Here is a 17,230-nt window from a genome sequence, read left to right as displayed (position 1 = left end):
TCTTGGTAATAGAAGGGCCTCATTTTAGTTCATGTCTACAAAAAAAAGTCTTGGTAAAATGTTTTCTAGATTTATTTTAATTTGACAGCACTTGTAAAGTCCGAATTTGGATTATCTGCCCTTCCTGCACAATTTTGCATTCTATTCAGACACAATGCAGAATGTATGGATTTTAAAATATGGCAACATAATAATTGTTAGATAAAAATGTGATAGGATGTATTGACTGACTTTGGAGCCAACTCCAGGGAAAAACACTCCTGTAAGAGGAAGAGTCTTCGAGGGTGGTGTATTCTGCTTTTTAGTGACTCTCTCTTAACTCAGCAAGTACACGACTTCCTACATGTATTGTTTAAACGGTGTAACAAATGGTTCTAAAACAAGTTGTAGAATCAATGAAGAAGGAATAATTCTCCCTGGTATATCACAGACATCCTGTTTTTCGAGAGTGGGGGTTCTCAAAAGAAATTCCAGGTGAAGCATACACAAGATAAGTGGAGCCTTTACAAACTGGATGAATCATTTCAAAGTGCCTGTGGGTTATCCTAAGGGTATCCCTCCATCCTTTCCCATGGCAACCGATAATGAATCTGAAATGAGGCCTCTGTCTTCAGGAATCCTGTAGAAGGCCCATTCAGCAAAGTCCAATGGGCTGAAACAGCCCAGGTGCTTTTTGCTATATGAATCTATAAAATTAATCTTAATAACTGTGTTTTTGTAGAGTGTATACTATGATACCAGCTAGTAGGTACTCAAGACGTATCGTTTGGTGTTAGTGATCACGAATGAGTACATTAGATTTTGTATGGTTGTTTGTGTTCCAATCAAAGGTGGGTGTATCAGTTAATTAGTAAATCAAAAATAATTACATGTTTGTTTGAATTCGATGTTTTTATAGGAGATGAAATGTACTGGATTATTTTTTTTTATCGGGAAAAATGTTGAAGAATTTTATAAAAGATACAACAATGAAATTAAACTGAAGAAAACAATATATTTCTTTGGCCTTTGTACAACTGTGGGTGTCAAAAACTTCACAACATAAAACAAGAGGTGTAAGGTACAAAAATAAAATATGAAAGGACTCCTTACTTGAATTACCTGCAGGTCTGTGGAATAAAGAAAGAAACAAAGGGATTTTATATTACTAATTTTTGTCTGATGCCAGATCCCTTACTTTCTTGGGGTCCCAGGGTAGGCTGCTGTGTAACGTCTTTATAGTTTCCTCAAAGCTGTGTTCTTCTGGTGTTTGTCTGAAGTTATTCTGCATCCCTCATCATAAGCTGGATGTATGTCCCAGTCCACAATATCATGGCGGTCCCTCCGGTCACCTGACTGAAGACCCTGGTGACGTCTCCCTTACTGGAACATAAGACCTGCCCATTCTATATTTTAAGAAAGGCGCCCAGGATCACTACATGTTCCGGAGCACAAGAATGTAAATGGCTTCAACTATCAACTTTAAAAGGATTTGTTTGAGCATTCCTCCCTGTTGAGCTTATGTGCAGTTAATAAAAAGTATAAACCTCCTGACACTGGGATCTAAAAACCCTGGAAACCCTGTCCTGATGAAGACCCAAGAATGTAGTCCTTCAGATCGAAACACATTGCGTAGACCAATATAATCAGAGGACTAGCACTTCATCCACAACAAACCGTAGAGAGCAACTTGAAAGCTTTTCACACAGGATCTTTGTATTCCTCAAGAAGGCCCCCCACTGGCATGTATTTCAATTACACCTATAAGCATGCAAGCCTCTAACTTTGCACGCCATGTATTATGTAGTGGCCATCTCACCGTCTCTGGGGCCCTCTCACCGTCTCTGGGGCCGGCATCAATATTACTGGGATAATAACCCTTTCCACTTATATTATACCTCCACGTTTTCACGCTTGCAGTGGATTCGAATATGTTCCTTGTGTGTGTTCTCTGTATCAATGATGATTGAATGCTTTAATTACTTACTGATAATTGCATTACTCCGAGACCTTCCCTACAGAATGAGACACGACTGCCTCTTGAGGAGGTAATGCAGCGTGTGGAGACCATTTCTAAAATGTGTTTTTACATATTTATGCATTATATCACATTCGTGTTCGTCAAACCAATTTACTCAGAGTACAGAATCTTGGACCCGCGGTGTCAGAGTGGTCTGCCGGCTCCGTGAATTCCAGACAAGGATGCTCGCTGTTTCCAGCAGTGCCGCGGCTCCCCACCGGCTCCATCGCTTCATGACCCGGCAGAGGGTTTGGGTAAATCGCCCACCTGGAACAGCTGGTGCCGGGCACAGTAATCAGAGCACTTCCTGCTGCCGTCTCGGGATTAAGGCGCCGCCGCTTCCCTCCGTGGCTTTGATGCTAGCTTCGGAGGCGGCGTTATCCAGACTCGGGGGCGGCGCTGCACACCTCCCCCCCCCACGGCAGGCCGAGGCGGGCACCCGCTGCCGGGGAGAGCGGTCCTTGCCTTCAGTCCCCCTGACGCTCGGTCACCTTCCACCAGCCGCCTCCATCCCATCCACGGGAGTGGTCCAGCCGTATCCACGGTGACCGGAAGCCAGCATTCCTGCAGCCCGGGTGTGCGCCGGATGCGTCCAGGAGACCTCTCCAGAGTAAGGGTCACAAAAGGCCGTTGTGATTGTGCGTGTTTGTGTGTGGCTTACTCAGCTTCGTGTGGGGTGTGAACAAGTAGAGGCTGCTGTTAGCATCTGCCGGGAAGCTGAGAGCGCAGCATCCCTGATGGCAGCCGGTAGTGGTACCCAGAGGGCCATGTCTGTGGTGCGCATGCGCCCGGCACAGCCCGAGCTGCTTGCAACACCCAGCGCCATCGGAGAGTGGCGGCCGCCCTGCCCTGCACAGGTATTGCATGTCTCGTTGTCCTACCCCAGGGCGATGAATGTTTGGGTTCATTGTTTTGGTTGGGTGATGAATGGGTGCGGGACGGGGGCGGCTGCTGGTCCTACGCTGAGCCCCCATCTGCTGCACTGGTGTCCTGACGGAGAGCCCCTCCCTCCCCATCAGCGAGACCTGCCGAAGCGTCCCTTGCGCTGGTGCGGCGCTGGAGGCTTGGGTCATCCGCTTCGCTGGTTTTAGACATTGCCTTCTCCCCTTGGACTCTTGCTTTAACGATGAATCATCAATATGGTTTATCTATAGCTGTAAGAGATACATATTACCTGTCGCATTATATAATAAAAGTAAGTTGTGTTAATGCAGCGTTTTATGGAAAATACTTTACGTACCTGTTTTTAATATACCGTTATTTTTAGCCCATTGAAGCTCGTTCTCAGCGACCTTTGAAGGATGAAAGGCGGAGTTGCGCCTGAAGGGTTTTTAGTGTAGGACCTTCTGGTAACATGTGGCTATCAGCAGGGAATTAGCAAATTAGTTTGACCGTGTATTTTTCACGTTTCCGTATAAAAAGGGATAAACACAAGGCTGCGTGGGCCACTCACACCTGACGTGATATAGCGTGGGATGTCCGCAGGATACGTTATCTCCTGTTGAAAATACTATTCACCCACAAACATTGAATGGGGAGCAGAGGAACCCCATTTTATAAACCCCGCCCCATCTAGCGCCAAGTGTAACACAGTTTGTAAAACATGAACATAGCCCTCGTAAAAAACGAGCCCACACGAGCACACTTCTTCTAATACACGCTGTGCCTCTGTATTGTGTATGACCAGTTGTGTTTTAAAACTTGTCTTTAGTTTTGGGTTTGCACGTGCCCACGCTATGGGCCACTCAAGGCGCCTCTTTCCATCGAAAGCCCTGCGCACCAGAACTTTTTGTGTTCCGCATGAAGCTGACGCCTGGCTTTTCGTTAAAAAAGTGCCTGGATACCCTTTGGTTTGATTAGTGCGCTATACAAATCAATAACTGCACTTTACATACATATAACGTGTATTTGTAAAGCGCACGTTCACCCAAGGGTATCTTGGCGCTGAATAACAGATGTTTATTGTTACCCAACTCAATGGTACTCATTTTATCGGCCTCAGAAGGATGAAAGGCTGAGAGGACCCCCCTGCAGTGGCTGCATTAGTCCACTAAGCCACCAGATCCAGCACATTGTGCTCGTGTCTCTCTAGGGCCGAGGGCCAGTGTAAGATTGGTGCTTGTGCTGAGGCGAGGGCTTTTCGCTGGCACTATTGCATGCGTGTTTTGACATGTCTGTGTTGTTGGTGTATGTTGTCCGGGTAGATGGTGTGTGTTGGTGCGTGTGCTGCGTTTTGGGGTGGTGTCCATAAACAATTCTGCCTTTTCATGACCTCTTGTTTCACTGGTGCTGCGGGGTCATTTGTGGTTCTGAGTTGCAAAGCATGCCCTGAGACTGCACATGTCAGTGGTCATTGTCCTGTTTCTGTCAGTTTCCTGTTGTAGGACTGCTGTGATGGAATGGGGTGACACCTGTGCAGCTCTTTGTAGCTTTCAGAGGCAGGTCCTGGTGTCGGATCCAGGTGGAGCTGCAAAGGCTTGTTGTCTCCGGTGGGACGTGTCTACCTGTGTCTTACAAAGCAAACACAAGGAGATGATGGACAGAGCACTGAAACTTTTCACACACTCACCCCCAGTCACAGATCTGGGTTGAATCCATCATCATTCTTTAGCTCACTTCGCCACCTCAGTTCAGACCCAGCTATATGCAAATCAGTCTTGACCCTGTGCCTCATGGGAACAGTCCAGCCCGAACTGCCAAGCCAGGTCTTCCCTGAACAAGAAACAAGCATCCTGGGACCGGTTTCGGGCTAACAGCCCTCCTCAGCCAGGCTAGCTTGAATCCAGTGGCAAAGTGAGCTAGGGACCCACATCTGGGCGTACCCTGCCAACTTAGGGTGAACAAAGTAAACACAAGGAGATGATGGACGGAGAGCTGAAACTTTTCAGGCACTCACCCCCAGTCACAGATCTGGGTTGAATCCATCATTATTCTTTACCTCACTTCGCCACCTCAGTTCAGACCCAGCTATATGCAAATCAGTCTTGACCCTATGCCTCATGGGAACAGTCCAGCCCGAACTGCCAAGCCAGGTCTTCCCTGAACCGGAAACAAGCATCCTGGGACTGGTTTCAGGCTAACAGCCCTCATCAGCCAGGCTAGCTTGAATCCAGTAGCAAAGTGAGCAAGGGACCCACGTCTGGGAAGATCCTGCCAACTTAGGGCGAACAAAGTAAACACAAGGAGATGATGGACGGAGCACTGAAACTTTTCAGACACTCACCCCCAGTCACAGATCTAGGTTGAATCCATCATCATTCTTTAGCTCACTTCGCCACCTCAGTTCAGACCCAGCTACATGCAAATCAGTCTTGACCCTGTGCCTCATGGGAACAGTCCAGCCCGATCTGCCAAGCCAGGTATTGTTTTTGCATTTGTCCCCCCAAGTGGGACGGGTATGCCCAGACGTGGGTCCTGGGCTCTCCATGCCACTGGAGTCAAGCTATCCTGGCTGATGAGGGCTGAAAGCACGAAACCGGTCCTAGGATGCTTGTTTCCAGTCCAGGGAGGACCTGGCAGTTCAGGCTGGACTGTTCCCATTGGGCGCAGAGTCAAGACTGATTTGCATATGGCTGGGTCCAAACTGGAATGGCATGGTGAGCAAAAAACACGATGGATTAAGGCCCATATCTCTGTACTGGGGTGAATGTACAACATTGTTCTGCATTCTGTTCATCAATTGTTGTTTTTGCATTTGTCACCCCGAGTGGGACGGGTATGCCCAGACGTGGGTTCCGTGCTCTCAATGCCACTGGAGTCAAGCTATCCTGGCTGATGAGGGCTGAAAGCCCGAAACCGGTCCTAGGATGCTTGTTTCCAGTTCAGGGAGGGCCTGGCCTGGCAGTTCGGGCTTGACTGTTCCCATTGGGCGCAGGGTCAAGACTGATTTGCATATGGTTTGGTCCAAACTGGAATGGCATGGTGAGCAAAAAAATGATGGATTAAGGCCCAGATCTCTGTACTGGGGTGAATGTACAATATTGTTCTACATTCTGTCCATCAATAGTTGTTTTTGTACCTGTGTCTTACATCTAAAGAATAAAGAAGTGTAACTCCCACTTGCCTGTGACCTCGGAGTCAGTGGCCATGTCACATAATATTAGCAGTAGATCGCTCCCACTGCACCCCACAACAAGGGTAGCATTGCCGGTGGGTGCCCCATGTGGGCACCCTACCACAAAAAGAGCAGTAATGCAAAAAAGAAAGTGAGTGGGCCTATCCGCTCATTAAAAATCTATTTGTTCCCAGATGGAATGCTCTATAATGGCCCGCATGGCTGTAATTCTGCCTATTTTCTTCATCGTGGTGGCCCCAAAGTGGGGCAGGGGCACCACCAATGTCCCATAATGAATATGTGGGGGCTGCAAGGAGTGCAGTGCCACCCAGAAAAGGGTATCTTAAAAACTTGCCCTCAGTCTCAGGGCCCATGGAAACCAGAACCCCCATGAAAGGATGCCATGGTTTCATGCACACTCTTAGCTGGGGCTTCTGCTCTCACGCATGTGGTCTGTAGAGTGTGAAAGAAAGACTCAGACACGCATGGCGTTTTGAATTAAAATGGTTTATTGGCAATATGGTGACTGAACAATGGGCATTTGCCATAATGAATGACCATGACGGTGTGTACTGGTTCCATTAATTTGATTAGTAATAGAATGTTGAGTTATGAAATTTTACTGATTTCTATAAAGATGGTGGCACCCTGACAAGCCATCCTTCCTGCTTTGATACCCCTTATTTTTTTTATTTTTTTTTATAAAGGGCGAACATGACCCGTAAAGGGTATCAAAGCGGTGTACATCAGAAAAATGGATACCATTAGTCACTAAGCAAGTAAACATCCTAAACATTTGTAGTGAACCAACCCCAATACAATAAGAGTGAAAACAAACATGAGGAACATGTAGCGAGGAAATAAGTTGCATCCCGAAAATGTCTCACACAAAGGAGATAGCCCTGGTTTCTCTAGGGTATAAAAAGATTAGTTATATTGACTTCGGGACGATTGTTATGATGTGTTACCTTGACAAAGCATAACGTCGCATTATGATTAATGTTGGTGACCCCGCAACAAAGCCAGTAGACCTGCCCTATTTAAAATGACGATTTTTTATATTGCAATATTGCATGTGGTATAGATAGGGGGTGGGGTATTGTGATTATGGGGTCCAGGGCTGACTAGGATGTATGTGATAGGAGGGTGTCACCAAGGGCAGTTCCATCTATCTGATGTATAGATTTGTAAATAGATGCATTGTATTTCGTAGTGTGTGTGTAAAAGTGTTTTGCCAATTTAAAAGAATAGACACTGACTGGAAAATAAAGTTGTGTTGCTTGGGATTACTAGCCCCCCTGACCTCCCCCGAGTAGCCCTTGGACTGCTCTGCTGCGCTACTCTGAGAGAGTCAAGTGTGGCTATGGGGTACTTGGTCCTAAGTAAAAAGACACTTGTGAACATATTACTTGTGCAGGACTCACCCCCCTTGCAGCTAAAACATTTTTTTTATATTAATGTCATTTCAAGACATGCAGCCCTTTGTTTCTGGGTAGAACTACGCACCCCCATGTAGCTGAGTTGATGATGTTACAATCTACTGCTGTGTCTTTTGTGCACAACATAAAAGACACAATCACAAGCTACAAGTTACACACTCCTTATACCTCATATTGTGCTTGGGCAATAAACAGAGAGTGCTAAGTGCTCATTGTAGTGCAAGCTGATTGCCCTATGGCTCTCATTGCCAGTTACTCTTAATTAAGGCTCCAAGTGTTCCATTTTTACTGACTTCTACATATACATACAGACAGAAAACGATGTGTTTCTTGTCTTTATTTATTTTTGAATGCAGACAAATACAGAAAATTGTGCTTCTTGTGAGTGACTCTCCATGCTGCCCTTAATGAATTCCAGGCCGACAGCTGAACACAGAGTTAGCATGGGGAGATGAAAAATGGGATGAGATGTCCTTAAATACAGGCATAGCTTAACATATATTTGTATATAAAGATAATATTTACCTGTTGGTGCGGTGTTTTGTTAATTTTGGCTTCCTAATTTGCTAAAACACGTCAGGCATCAAAGTATGCGTGCAAGTTTATCAGTTAAATAAATAAGGAAATATACCATTTTATGATTCCATTTACTCTCAAAATGCAAAATAAACATGGATAGATACCTATAAGATGGGGCAAAAATAAATAGGAGTAACTACAGACGGAAATGTTAAAAAAACAAATACGATAAAACAGGGAGCCCTACTTATAATCTCTTATGGGCCCGGTGGCAGAAATGAGTAATGCAGAAATACTGCAGGTCTCTACTGCCAATATCTCCGGGTGAAAATCTGGGCAGGAATGAGGAATAACCAGAGAAACTGGATGTAGTAAATCTGACAGCTATGCCCCATTCCTGACTGGACTCGCAAGGTAGATTTTTTCAACCCTTTGAGATCCAGTCCTGGCTGCTAATGGTATCTCAGTGGTCCAGAATTAGCAGATCGACTCGTAATCAGATCCTGTATGTCCTTATATGTGAGTCACAGGCACATGAGCTAGGCAGCAGCAAGATCAGTGGAAGCCACCCCACTCTCCTCCACCTAATAGAGAGGTTTGGAAGCCGCCCACCTCTCTTCCTCTAGGAGATATCAATGAAAGCCACCCTACTCTCCTCTTTGGAGAAGAAGGCGAGATCAATGAAAGCCATCCTTCTCTCATCTATAGAGAAGGAGGTTGAAGCCACCCACCTCTCTTCCTCTAGGGGATATCAATGAAAGCCACCCTACACTCCTCTTTGGAGAAGGAGGCGGAAACTACCCTGCTCTCCTCCTCGTAGGCGACATCAATGATAGCCATCCTTCTCTCATCTATAGAGAAGGATGTTGAAGCCACCCACCTCTCTTCCTCCAAGGAGAGAGCAATGAAAGCCACCTAATAGAGAGGGTTTGAAGTCACCCACCTCTCTTCCTCCTAGGAAAGATCAATGGAAGCCTCCCTACTCCTTTTTGGAGGATGAGATGGAAGCCACCCTACTCAGCTCCTCCTACAAGAGATCAGTGGTGCCACTCTCTTCTCCTCCACCTAATAGAGAGGGCTGGAAGCCACACTCCTCTCCTCCTCCCAGCAGAGAACAGTGAAAGCCACCCTACTCTAGTCTATAGAGAAGGAGGTGGAAGCCACCCTACTCTCCTTCTCGTAGGGGAGATCATTGGATGCCACCCTAATCTCCCCCACTTAATGAAAAGGATTGGAAGCCATCCTACTCTCCGCCTCCTAGGACAGAACAGTGAAAGCCGACCTACTCTCCTCTAAAGAAAAGGAGGCGGAAACTACCCTGCTCTCCTCCTCGTAGGAGAGATCAATGAAAGCCACCCTACTCTCATCTATAGAGAATGTGGTGGAAGTAACCCTACTCTCTTCCACCCAATAGAGAGGGTTGGAGGCCACCCACCTCTCTTCCTACTGGGAGAGATCAATAAAAGCCACCATACTTTCATCTATAGAGAATGAGGTGGACTCTACCCTACTATCTTCCACCTAATAGAGAGGGTTGGAAGCCACCCACCCCTCTTCCTCTAGGAGGGATCAATGGAAGCCCCCATACTCTCCTCTTTTGAGAAGTTAATGGAAGCCACCCTACTCTCCTCCTCCTAGAAGAGATCAGTGGATGCCACCCTGCACTCCTCCGCCTAATAGAGAGGCTTGGAAGCCACCCTCCTCTCCTCCTCCCAGCAGAGAACAGTGAAATCCACCCTACTCTCCTTTATAGTTAAGGAGGTGGAAGCCACCCTACTCTCCTCCTTGTCAGAGAGATCAGTGGACGCCACCCTAATCTTCCCCACTTAATGGAAAGGATTGGAAGCCACCATACTCGCCTCCACCTAAGATAGAACAGTGAAAGCCGACCTACCATCCTCTATAGAGAAGGAGATGGAAGCCTCTCTACTCTCTTGCACCTAATAGAGAGGGTTGGAAGCCACCCACCTCTCTTCCTACTAGGATAGATCATTGGAAGCCTCCCTACTCTCCTCGTTGGAGAAGGAGGTGGAAGCCACCCTACTCTGCTCCTGCTAGGAGAGATCAATATATGCCACCCTACTCTCCTCCACCTAATAGAGAGGACTCCAAGCTACCTTACTCTCTGCCTCCTTGGACAGAACAGTAAAAGCTCCCTCTACTCTCATATATAGAGAAGGAGGTGGAGTCCACTCTATTCTCCTCCACCTAATAGGGTTGAAAGCCACCCACCTCTCTTACTCTAGGAGAGATCAATGGAAGCCTCCATAATCTCCTCTTTGGAAAAGGAGGTGGAAGCCATCCTACCCTCTTCCTCCTAGGAGACATCAGTGGATGCCACCCTGTTCTCCTCTTCTTAATAGAGAGGGTTGGAAGCCACCCTACTCTCTGCCACCTAGGAGAGATTGATGGATGCCACCCTGTTCTCCTCCACTTAACAGAGAGGGTTGGAAGTCACCCACCTCTCTTCCTACTAAGAGAGATCATTGGAAGCCTCCCTACTCTCCTCATTGGAGAAGGAGGTGGAAGCCACCCTACTCTGCTCCTGCTAGGAGAGATCAATAGATGCCACCCTACTCTCCTCCACCTAATAGAGACGACTGGAAGCCACCTTACTCTCCTCCTCCTAGGACAGAACAGTGAAATCTGACCTACTCTCCTCTATAGAGAAGGAGATGGAAGCCTCTCTACTCTCTTGCACCTAATAGTGAGGGTTGGAAGCCACCCACCTCTCTTCCTACTAGGAGAGATCATTGGAAGCCTCCCTACTCTCCTCTTTGGAGAAGGAGGTGGAAGCCACCCTACTCTCTTCCTCCTAGGAGAGATCAGTGGATTCCACCCTGTTCTCCTCCTCTAAATAGAGCGGGTTGGAAGCCACCCTACTCTCCGCCACCTAGGAGAGATTGATGGATGCCACCCTGTTCTCCTCCTCTTAATAGAGAGGGTTGGAAGCCACCCTACTGTCCGCCACCTAGGAGGGATTGACGGATGCCACCCTGTTCTCCACTTAATAGAGAGGGTTGGAAGTCACCCACCTCTCTTCCTACTGGGAGAGATTATTGGAAGCCACCCTACTCTCCTCCTTTTAGTAGAGATCCATGGACGCCTCCCTGTTCTCCTCCACCTAATAGAGAGGGGTGGAAGCCACCCTACTCTCCGCCACCCAGGACAGAACAGAGAAAGCTGCTCTACTCTCCTCTATAGAGAAGGAGGTGGAGTCCTCACTACTTTCCTTCTCTTATGAGAGATCAATGGAGGCCACCCTAATCTCTAGTACCTAATGGAGAGGGGAAGAAGCCACCCTAGTCTCCCATCTTAAGTGAGAACAGGATAAGCCTTTCTCCTTTACTCATACTAGAGAGCATTGGAGGCCACCCTAGTCACCACCTAGGAGAGATGCTTGGATGGAGCCCTACTCTTTTCTCACTAGGGAGAAACAATAGAAGCCTAGCTACTCTCCTCTTAGGAGAGAACAGCGGAAACCACCCTGTTCACCTAGGCGAGAGACTTGGATAGCACCTGCTGTCTTACTCCAAGGAGATAATAGCGGAAGCCACCTCCTTCTCTTCTCCACCTAGGAGAAAGGTTTTGAAGGCACCTTCCTGTCTTCCTCCTAAGAGAAAAGCTTTGATGGCGCCCTCCTGTCTTCCTCCTAGGAGAGAGGCTTTGAAAGCACCCTGCTCTCTTTCACCCAGGAGACAGGCTTGGAAGATTCCCTACCCTGCCCCTCCTACAAGAGAGGAGTGGATGTCTAAGACACCTTATGGAGGACTGCAAGTCACCCTACCATCCCCCAACTCCTAAAAATTGTAGAGAGTGTCCTATGATTGCATTAATCCTAACAGTTGATATCAAAGCTGAACTGAGAGTTCATTTTACCAATTTCTCTCTTTTTTTCCTGTCCCTGCAGAACTGTGGACACCAGGCCAAACATGGTGACGCCAGAGGACGATGGACCGAGCCTGGAGCCAGGTGGAGCAGAGGGAATAACCTCTGATGCATCTGCAGTATCCGTGAATGGTCTAGATCCCAAAGCCAATGGCCCGGCATCCATAATGGATGGTCCCAGGGACCAGTCACCGTTGCTACACCTTAACCTCTTCAATTTCGACTGCTCGGAAGCAGAAGGGAGCCGCTATGTCCTCACCAGTCCACGGTCCCTGGAGGCCTGTGCTAGGTGTATGGTGAAACCAGTTGAGTTACTGCCCAGGTGCCTTAATGACCTGGTACGAGAAGCCCCCGGACGTTCCATGAGAGTAGCCACAGGACTCTATGAGGTGTATGAAATTGACCGGCAGAAGAAGCTACAGATGTGCCGGGATGAGAGGGAGCGCATCATCCGGGAGGAGAAACGAAGGATACTGACACCAGTCGCGAGCAGCATGCCCACATCCCCAGCACCAAAGATCTCCTTTAAGTCCACTTCCAGCAGCAAGGAGGGTCGACCAAAGACGAAGAGCCATTCACTGGACTCCCTCCCCAAGAGGAACAGTGGGCCCTCCTCCAAGGCATCTTCTGACTCTGGAGCATCATCGACGCTCAGTGGGGGCAGCCTAAAAGACAGACGGCCAAAAACAAGCCCTACGACTCGCACAGTTGCCACCATGAATACTCTGGTCGGTCGAAGTTTTAGCCTAGGGGACCTAAGCCACTCACCCCAGACCACCAAGAAGGTGGAGACAATAGTGAAAGAGTTCAAGAAGAGAGGCGTCAAGGAGGTCCCGGAAAGGGACAAGAAGATAGCCGCCCTGATGATAGCCAAGCACCAGGAGGAGAACCTTCTCAATGAACAGAGATACATGGCACATCTTCAGTGGGACCATCAGAGGCGAAGAGCGGAGCTGAGGAGGGATCAGGAGGAGAGGGAGAAGCAGCGGGCTCTTCTCCAGTGCCAGAGGATGTGGGAATCTCAGGTGGAAAAGCGGAAGAGCAAGCTGACCCAAGAGCAGAGGGAGGCAGCGGCGTTGAAGAAAAGCCAGTGCCTGATGCTCGAGGAGCGGTGGCGAGAGCAGGCAGAGAGACAAGACCGGGAAAGGAGGGAGAGGCTGGAACGTGCCAAGATGGAAGAGAAGCACAAGAAAGTTCATCATCAGCACAACATGAAGACAAAGGAAGACCATCCAATGGAGAGCCTGGAAGAAGTGGAACATTCGGTGCACCACAAACTGACCTCAGCCGAGCAGAAGAAAATGGAGAAGGAACTGCAGAAGCAAAGCGAGAAGAAGCTCCTGAACAAAGCAGTAAAGCTGAAGAATGAAGCTGTGTTTCAGGACCTGATCAAGCAGGAGGAGGCAGAGAGTGAGTTACTGAAGAGATCTCTGGACGGCAGCCTGGGCAGAGCACAGGAGAACTTCGAGCGGATGATGGAGAGGAGGAACCAGGAGCTGAGGGAGAAGGCCATGAAAGAGGAGCTCCAGATACACAGGGCAAGGCTGATGGCTGAGCGGAAGGAGAGGGAGCAGCGCGAGCACCTGGAAGCCTTGGCCAAAGCTGGGGAGGAGAAGATACATCTGGCGGCTCAGGTGGCCGAGGAGGTGGCACAGCAGAAGGCACGCCGGGCGGTGAAAAGCCGGCTGGAGAAGGAGAAGGCACAGAAGGCCAACAAGGAGAAGGTGGAGCACTACGAGCAGATGCGGCGCCAGGAGCTTCTCCAGTCCATTGAGCGCAAGCTGGAGCGCAGCGAGCACATCTTCAAGGAGAAGAAGACCTACCTGGACAATGCACGTTCCATTGCCCGGGCCTCCTTCCACATCCGCGAGAAGGTTCGGGAGGAAACCAACACACGCACTTTTGACAAAATGGCGCTCGAGGCCCAACTACGTGCTAGTATTGACAAGAAGTAGGAATCCTCTTACACCGAACACACACTTTTGGTTGTGAAGCTCCAACCCCTCACTGCACTTCTGGAGTATGAAACGTCAGACCTGAACCAAAACCTCATTAAAGTCAGACGTAAAACGGTTAATGCAACAAAAAAAAACTAAAAACTAAACAGAGATTACCTGGAAATATGTTAATTCAACTGTTTGAGTTGTTATTAAGTACAAATCTGTGGCAGCTATTACTACACAACTGGTACATATTACAGTTAAATTGCCCCTTGGAATAAGATGGAAACTTTTATTTTGGCTTTGATGTATTTTCTTTAAGTAAGAGCTTATGTAAGGGAATGCTTAGTATGAAGTGTATGTATGTGATGATCTTTATATAATGCAAACCTAGCTGGCAAACAAGAGCGACAATGGGGGTTTGGGTAAAAACCCTAGTATGTGTGTATGAAGTGGGATGGCAGTGAAGGGTTCTCTTCTGTGGGATGCCCAGATGGGCGATGAGACATGTGCGGTTGCTTACCGAAGGTGGGCGAGGATCTTCTTGGAGTGAATCGTCTTCAGCTCTTTCCTAGACTGCAGCACAGATAGGGCAAATATGTTGTTTGGGGAGGCATTGTACTAGATTTTTGGGCACATAAATGGACAGGGTTTGTCTCTTGGAGTCTGAGGTAGGTCGGTCTAAAATCAAAGCAACCTTTGCCAGTTAGGCTGGGGGCATCACACGTTAGATGTTGGGCTAGGACAATGAGGGCATTTATAGAAATACTGCACTTTGATTAGCTGGCAATGTAAATCAGCACACCTCTGGCATTCTTGACGCGTGACTGCCCTTGGCCCAGGGCTGGTAGCCTCTTAGAGGCAACAGCCCAAAATCTCTCCGTTTCCTTATAGACTCTATTGACCAGTCAGCCAGACTCAGCTTTCGTACCAAGTAGACCAGCCTGGAACCCATCCTGTGATCCTCATTGGCCAAAGACAAAGTAGAGCAAAGTGTTTGATGTATGCAATGAGTGCAGCCGGTGGTGGCGCAGTCAGATTCTTGCCAACCACAGGGTTTCATGTAACCTAGTGCCCATCCTAAATCCAGTCATTAAAAAAACAAAACTGTTTTTATTAGCATTTATTGATAATAAACACAACACCACAGTCACACTGAATTGGAGGACAGACACACCCTTCACCCAACTGCTCCCTATACATTGTAAATATGGGAGAGCCGCAAATACCACATTGCGGCGGGTTGGACCCCCGAGAGACCCAGAGTGGACAGAACAATGGCAAGAGGAAGTCGGGACATCCTTGGCCATGCAGAGAAAAGCGTAGTTAGTGTATCATTACATTAGGGCAACCCACAGGCAGTTGTTGGCCTCATACATGCTTTGTAAGACCCCCGATGCCCTGACGCGTCAGAGTCACGCTGCCGGAGAAACGCAGTCAATGGCTCCCATATGTCTTTAGGTCGAGATCTGATTATGGGCATAAGTTCCCAGTAGTTGGTCAGCTGTTCCTGACACTTATCCATGCTTGGAAGGTCGGGGTTGGCCCCAAGCCCCAATGCATGGCGACCCTGCGTTTGGCTAGGAGAAGCAACATGGCTGTGAGCCGGCAGTATGCAGTGGGGCGTATCCTTCACATAGCTGAGCAAGCCAACCACAGGGGTTTACGGGGCTGGCGAACCAGTGACCTCATGTACGATAGTATATACCGCTCACCAGAACTCTCTTACCTTTGGACGGTCCCATGCCAAATGGACGAAAGTAGTAAGTGGCGCGCGGCAACGCAAACAGTGGGAATCGGATACAACCTCCATTTTCTAAAGTTGTACCGGCGTGCAATATAGGCTGTGAATGTACTTTAAATGAATAAGCCGCAGCCGATAATTTGCCAATATTTCTAATTGGCCACAGCAGAAGGCCCCCTGCTCTTCTGAGAGGGGGGAGCCCAGATCTGTGTTCCATGCCCCTCTGGCCTTCGGGGAGGCGTTTGCATGTGGTTATATAGGCGGGTGATCAGTTTACGCGATGAGAAGCATGTGAGCATATGTTCCAGTGCTGGGAGTGCTGCTGGGGGGCAGGGAAGGTATCACGTATCGCGTAATTGGTGATATAATATTGTATCCATTAAGGTGGGGGCGGAGATGACGCATCATCCCACGGTGGGAGGATTTGGCCATCGGGGTACAAGTCCGAAAATACTCTGATGCCTCTCGGATCCAGATGCCTTATGCCCACATAAGATGACCCTAAACTTCAGTAGGGTGTGCTTTTTTGCAGCGTTGCATAGGAGCATAACATGCAGGGTGATTCTGTCAAATAGAAAAACCCCAAAGCTGGAAGCAGGTAAGAACCCCTTCAACCAGTCTGGAAGCAGGAACAATAGTAGAACACATTGAATGAGCCTCATTCCTGCTGCTTTCAGACTCACTGGAGGTGCGAGATCCTATCATGGCCCAGCACATGTGATACGTGGACCTTACAGATGCAGGGTGGCCTCCAGGAGCTCACAGTGCTATGTGTAACACATTGAATGAGCCTCATTCCTGCTGCTTTCAGACTCACTGGAGGAGAGAGATCCTATCATGGCCCAGCACATGTGATATGTGGACCGTACAGATGCAGGGGGGCCTCCAGGAGCTCACAGTGCTATGTGTAACACATTGAGTGAGCCTCATTCCTGCTGCTTTCAGACTCACTGGAGGTGCGAGATCCTATCATGGCCCAGCACATGTGATACGTGGACCTTACAGATGCAGGGGGGCCTCCAGGAGCTCACAGTGCTATGTGTAACACATTGAATGAGCCTCATTCCTGCTGCTTTCAGACTCACTGGAGGTGAGAGATCCTATCATGGCCCAGCACATGTGATACGTGGACCTTACAGATGCAGGGGGGCCTCCAGGAGCTCACAGTGCTATGTGTAACACATTGAATGAGCCTCATTCCTGCTGCTTTCAGACTCACTGGAGGAGAGAGATCCTATCATGGCCCAGCACATGTGATATGTGGCCCTTACAGATGTAGGGGGGCCTCCAGGAGCTCACAGTGCTATGTGTAACACATTGAGTCAGCCTCATTCCTGCTGCTTTCAGACTCACTGGAGGAGAGAGATCCTATCATGGCCCAGCACATGTGATATGTGGCCCTTACAGATGTAGGGGGGCCTCCAGGAGCTCACAGTGCTATGTGTAACACATTGCAGTGGCAGGTATAGGGATGAGCTTAGAGGACCTCAGTGTGCCTAGTGTATTATATAAATATTACAAATCGGTCCTTAGTGTATTATATTAATATATTACAAATATATGCATGAACCCTGTGTAGTATTTATCAGTGGGCTTTCAGCACCTCGGAGGAACCTGCATAATGCATCGATGCTATCGGTATAAGTA

At 48.2% G+C, this 17,230-nt stretch overlaps 1 protein-coding gene across 2 annotated transcripts; it reads left to right on the top strand.

Annotated features, from left to right (window-relative positions):
- The first annotated feature begins 2,363 nt into the window (after nt 1-2,363).
- Nucleotides 2,364-14,099, top strand: CCDC177 (coiled-coil domain containing 177). Of its 2 annotated transcripts, none has more exons than XM_085628093.1 (2): nt 2,364-2,609; nt 11,922-14,099. In XM_085628093.1, the coding sequence occupies exon 2, from the start codon at nt 11,944-11,946 to the stop codon at nt 13,852-13,854; it is 1,911 nt and encodes a 636-aa protein (XP_085484219.1). In that variant the 5' UTR covers nt 2,364-2,609; nt 11,922-11,943; the 3' UTR covers nt 13,855-14,099. The 2 variants fall into 2 exon arrangements, with proteins under 2 accessions (XP_085484219.1, XP_085484220.1); XM_085628094.1 differs by lacking the exon at nt 2,364-2,609 and adding an exon at nt 2,823-2,856.
- The last annotated feature ends 3,131 nt before the right edge of the window (nt 14,100-17,230 follow it).

This window comes from Triturus cristatus, chromosome 9 (assembly GCF_964204655.1).
Source record: "Triturus cristatus chromosome 9, aTriCri1.1, whole genome shotgun sequence".
NCBI classification, from domain to species: Eukaryota; Metazoa; Chordata; class Amphibia; order Caudata; family Salamandridae; genus Triturus; species Triturus cristatus.
Note: the sequence above shows the minus strand (reverse complement) of the source record. Positions and strands in the feature narration are given on the sequence as shown.

Bases quoted from the DNA above. Each gene is read 5' to 3' on its own strand.
- CCDC177 (XM_085628093.1), top strand. From the start codon at position 11,944: ATGGTGACGCCAGAGGACGATGGACCGAGCCTGGAGCCAGGTGGAGCA.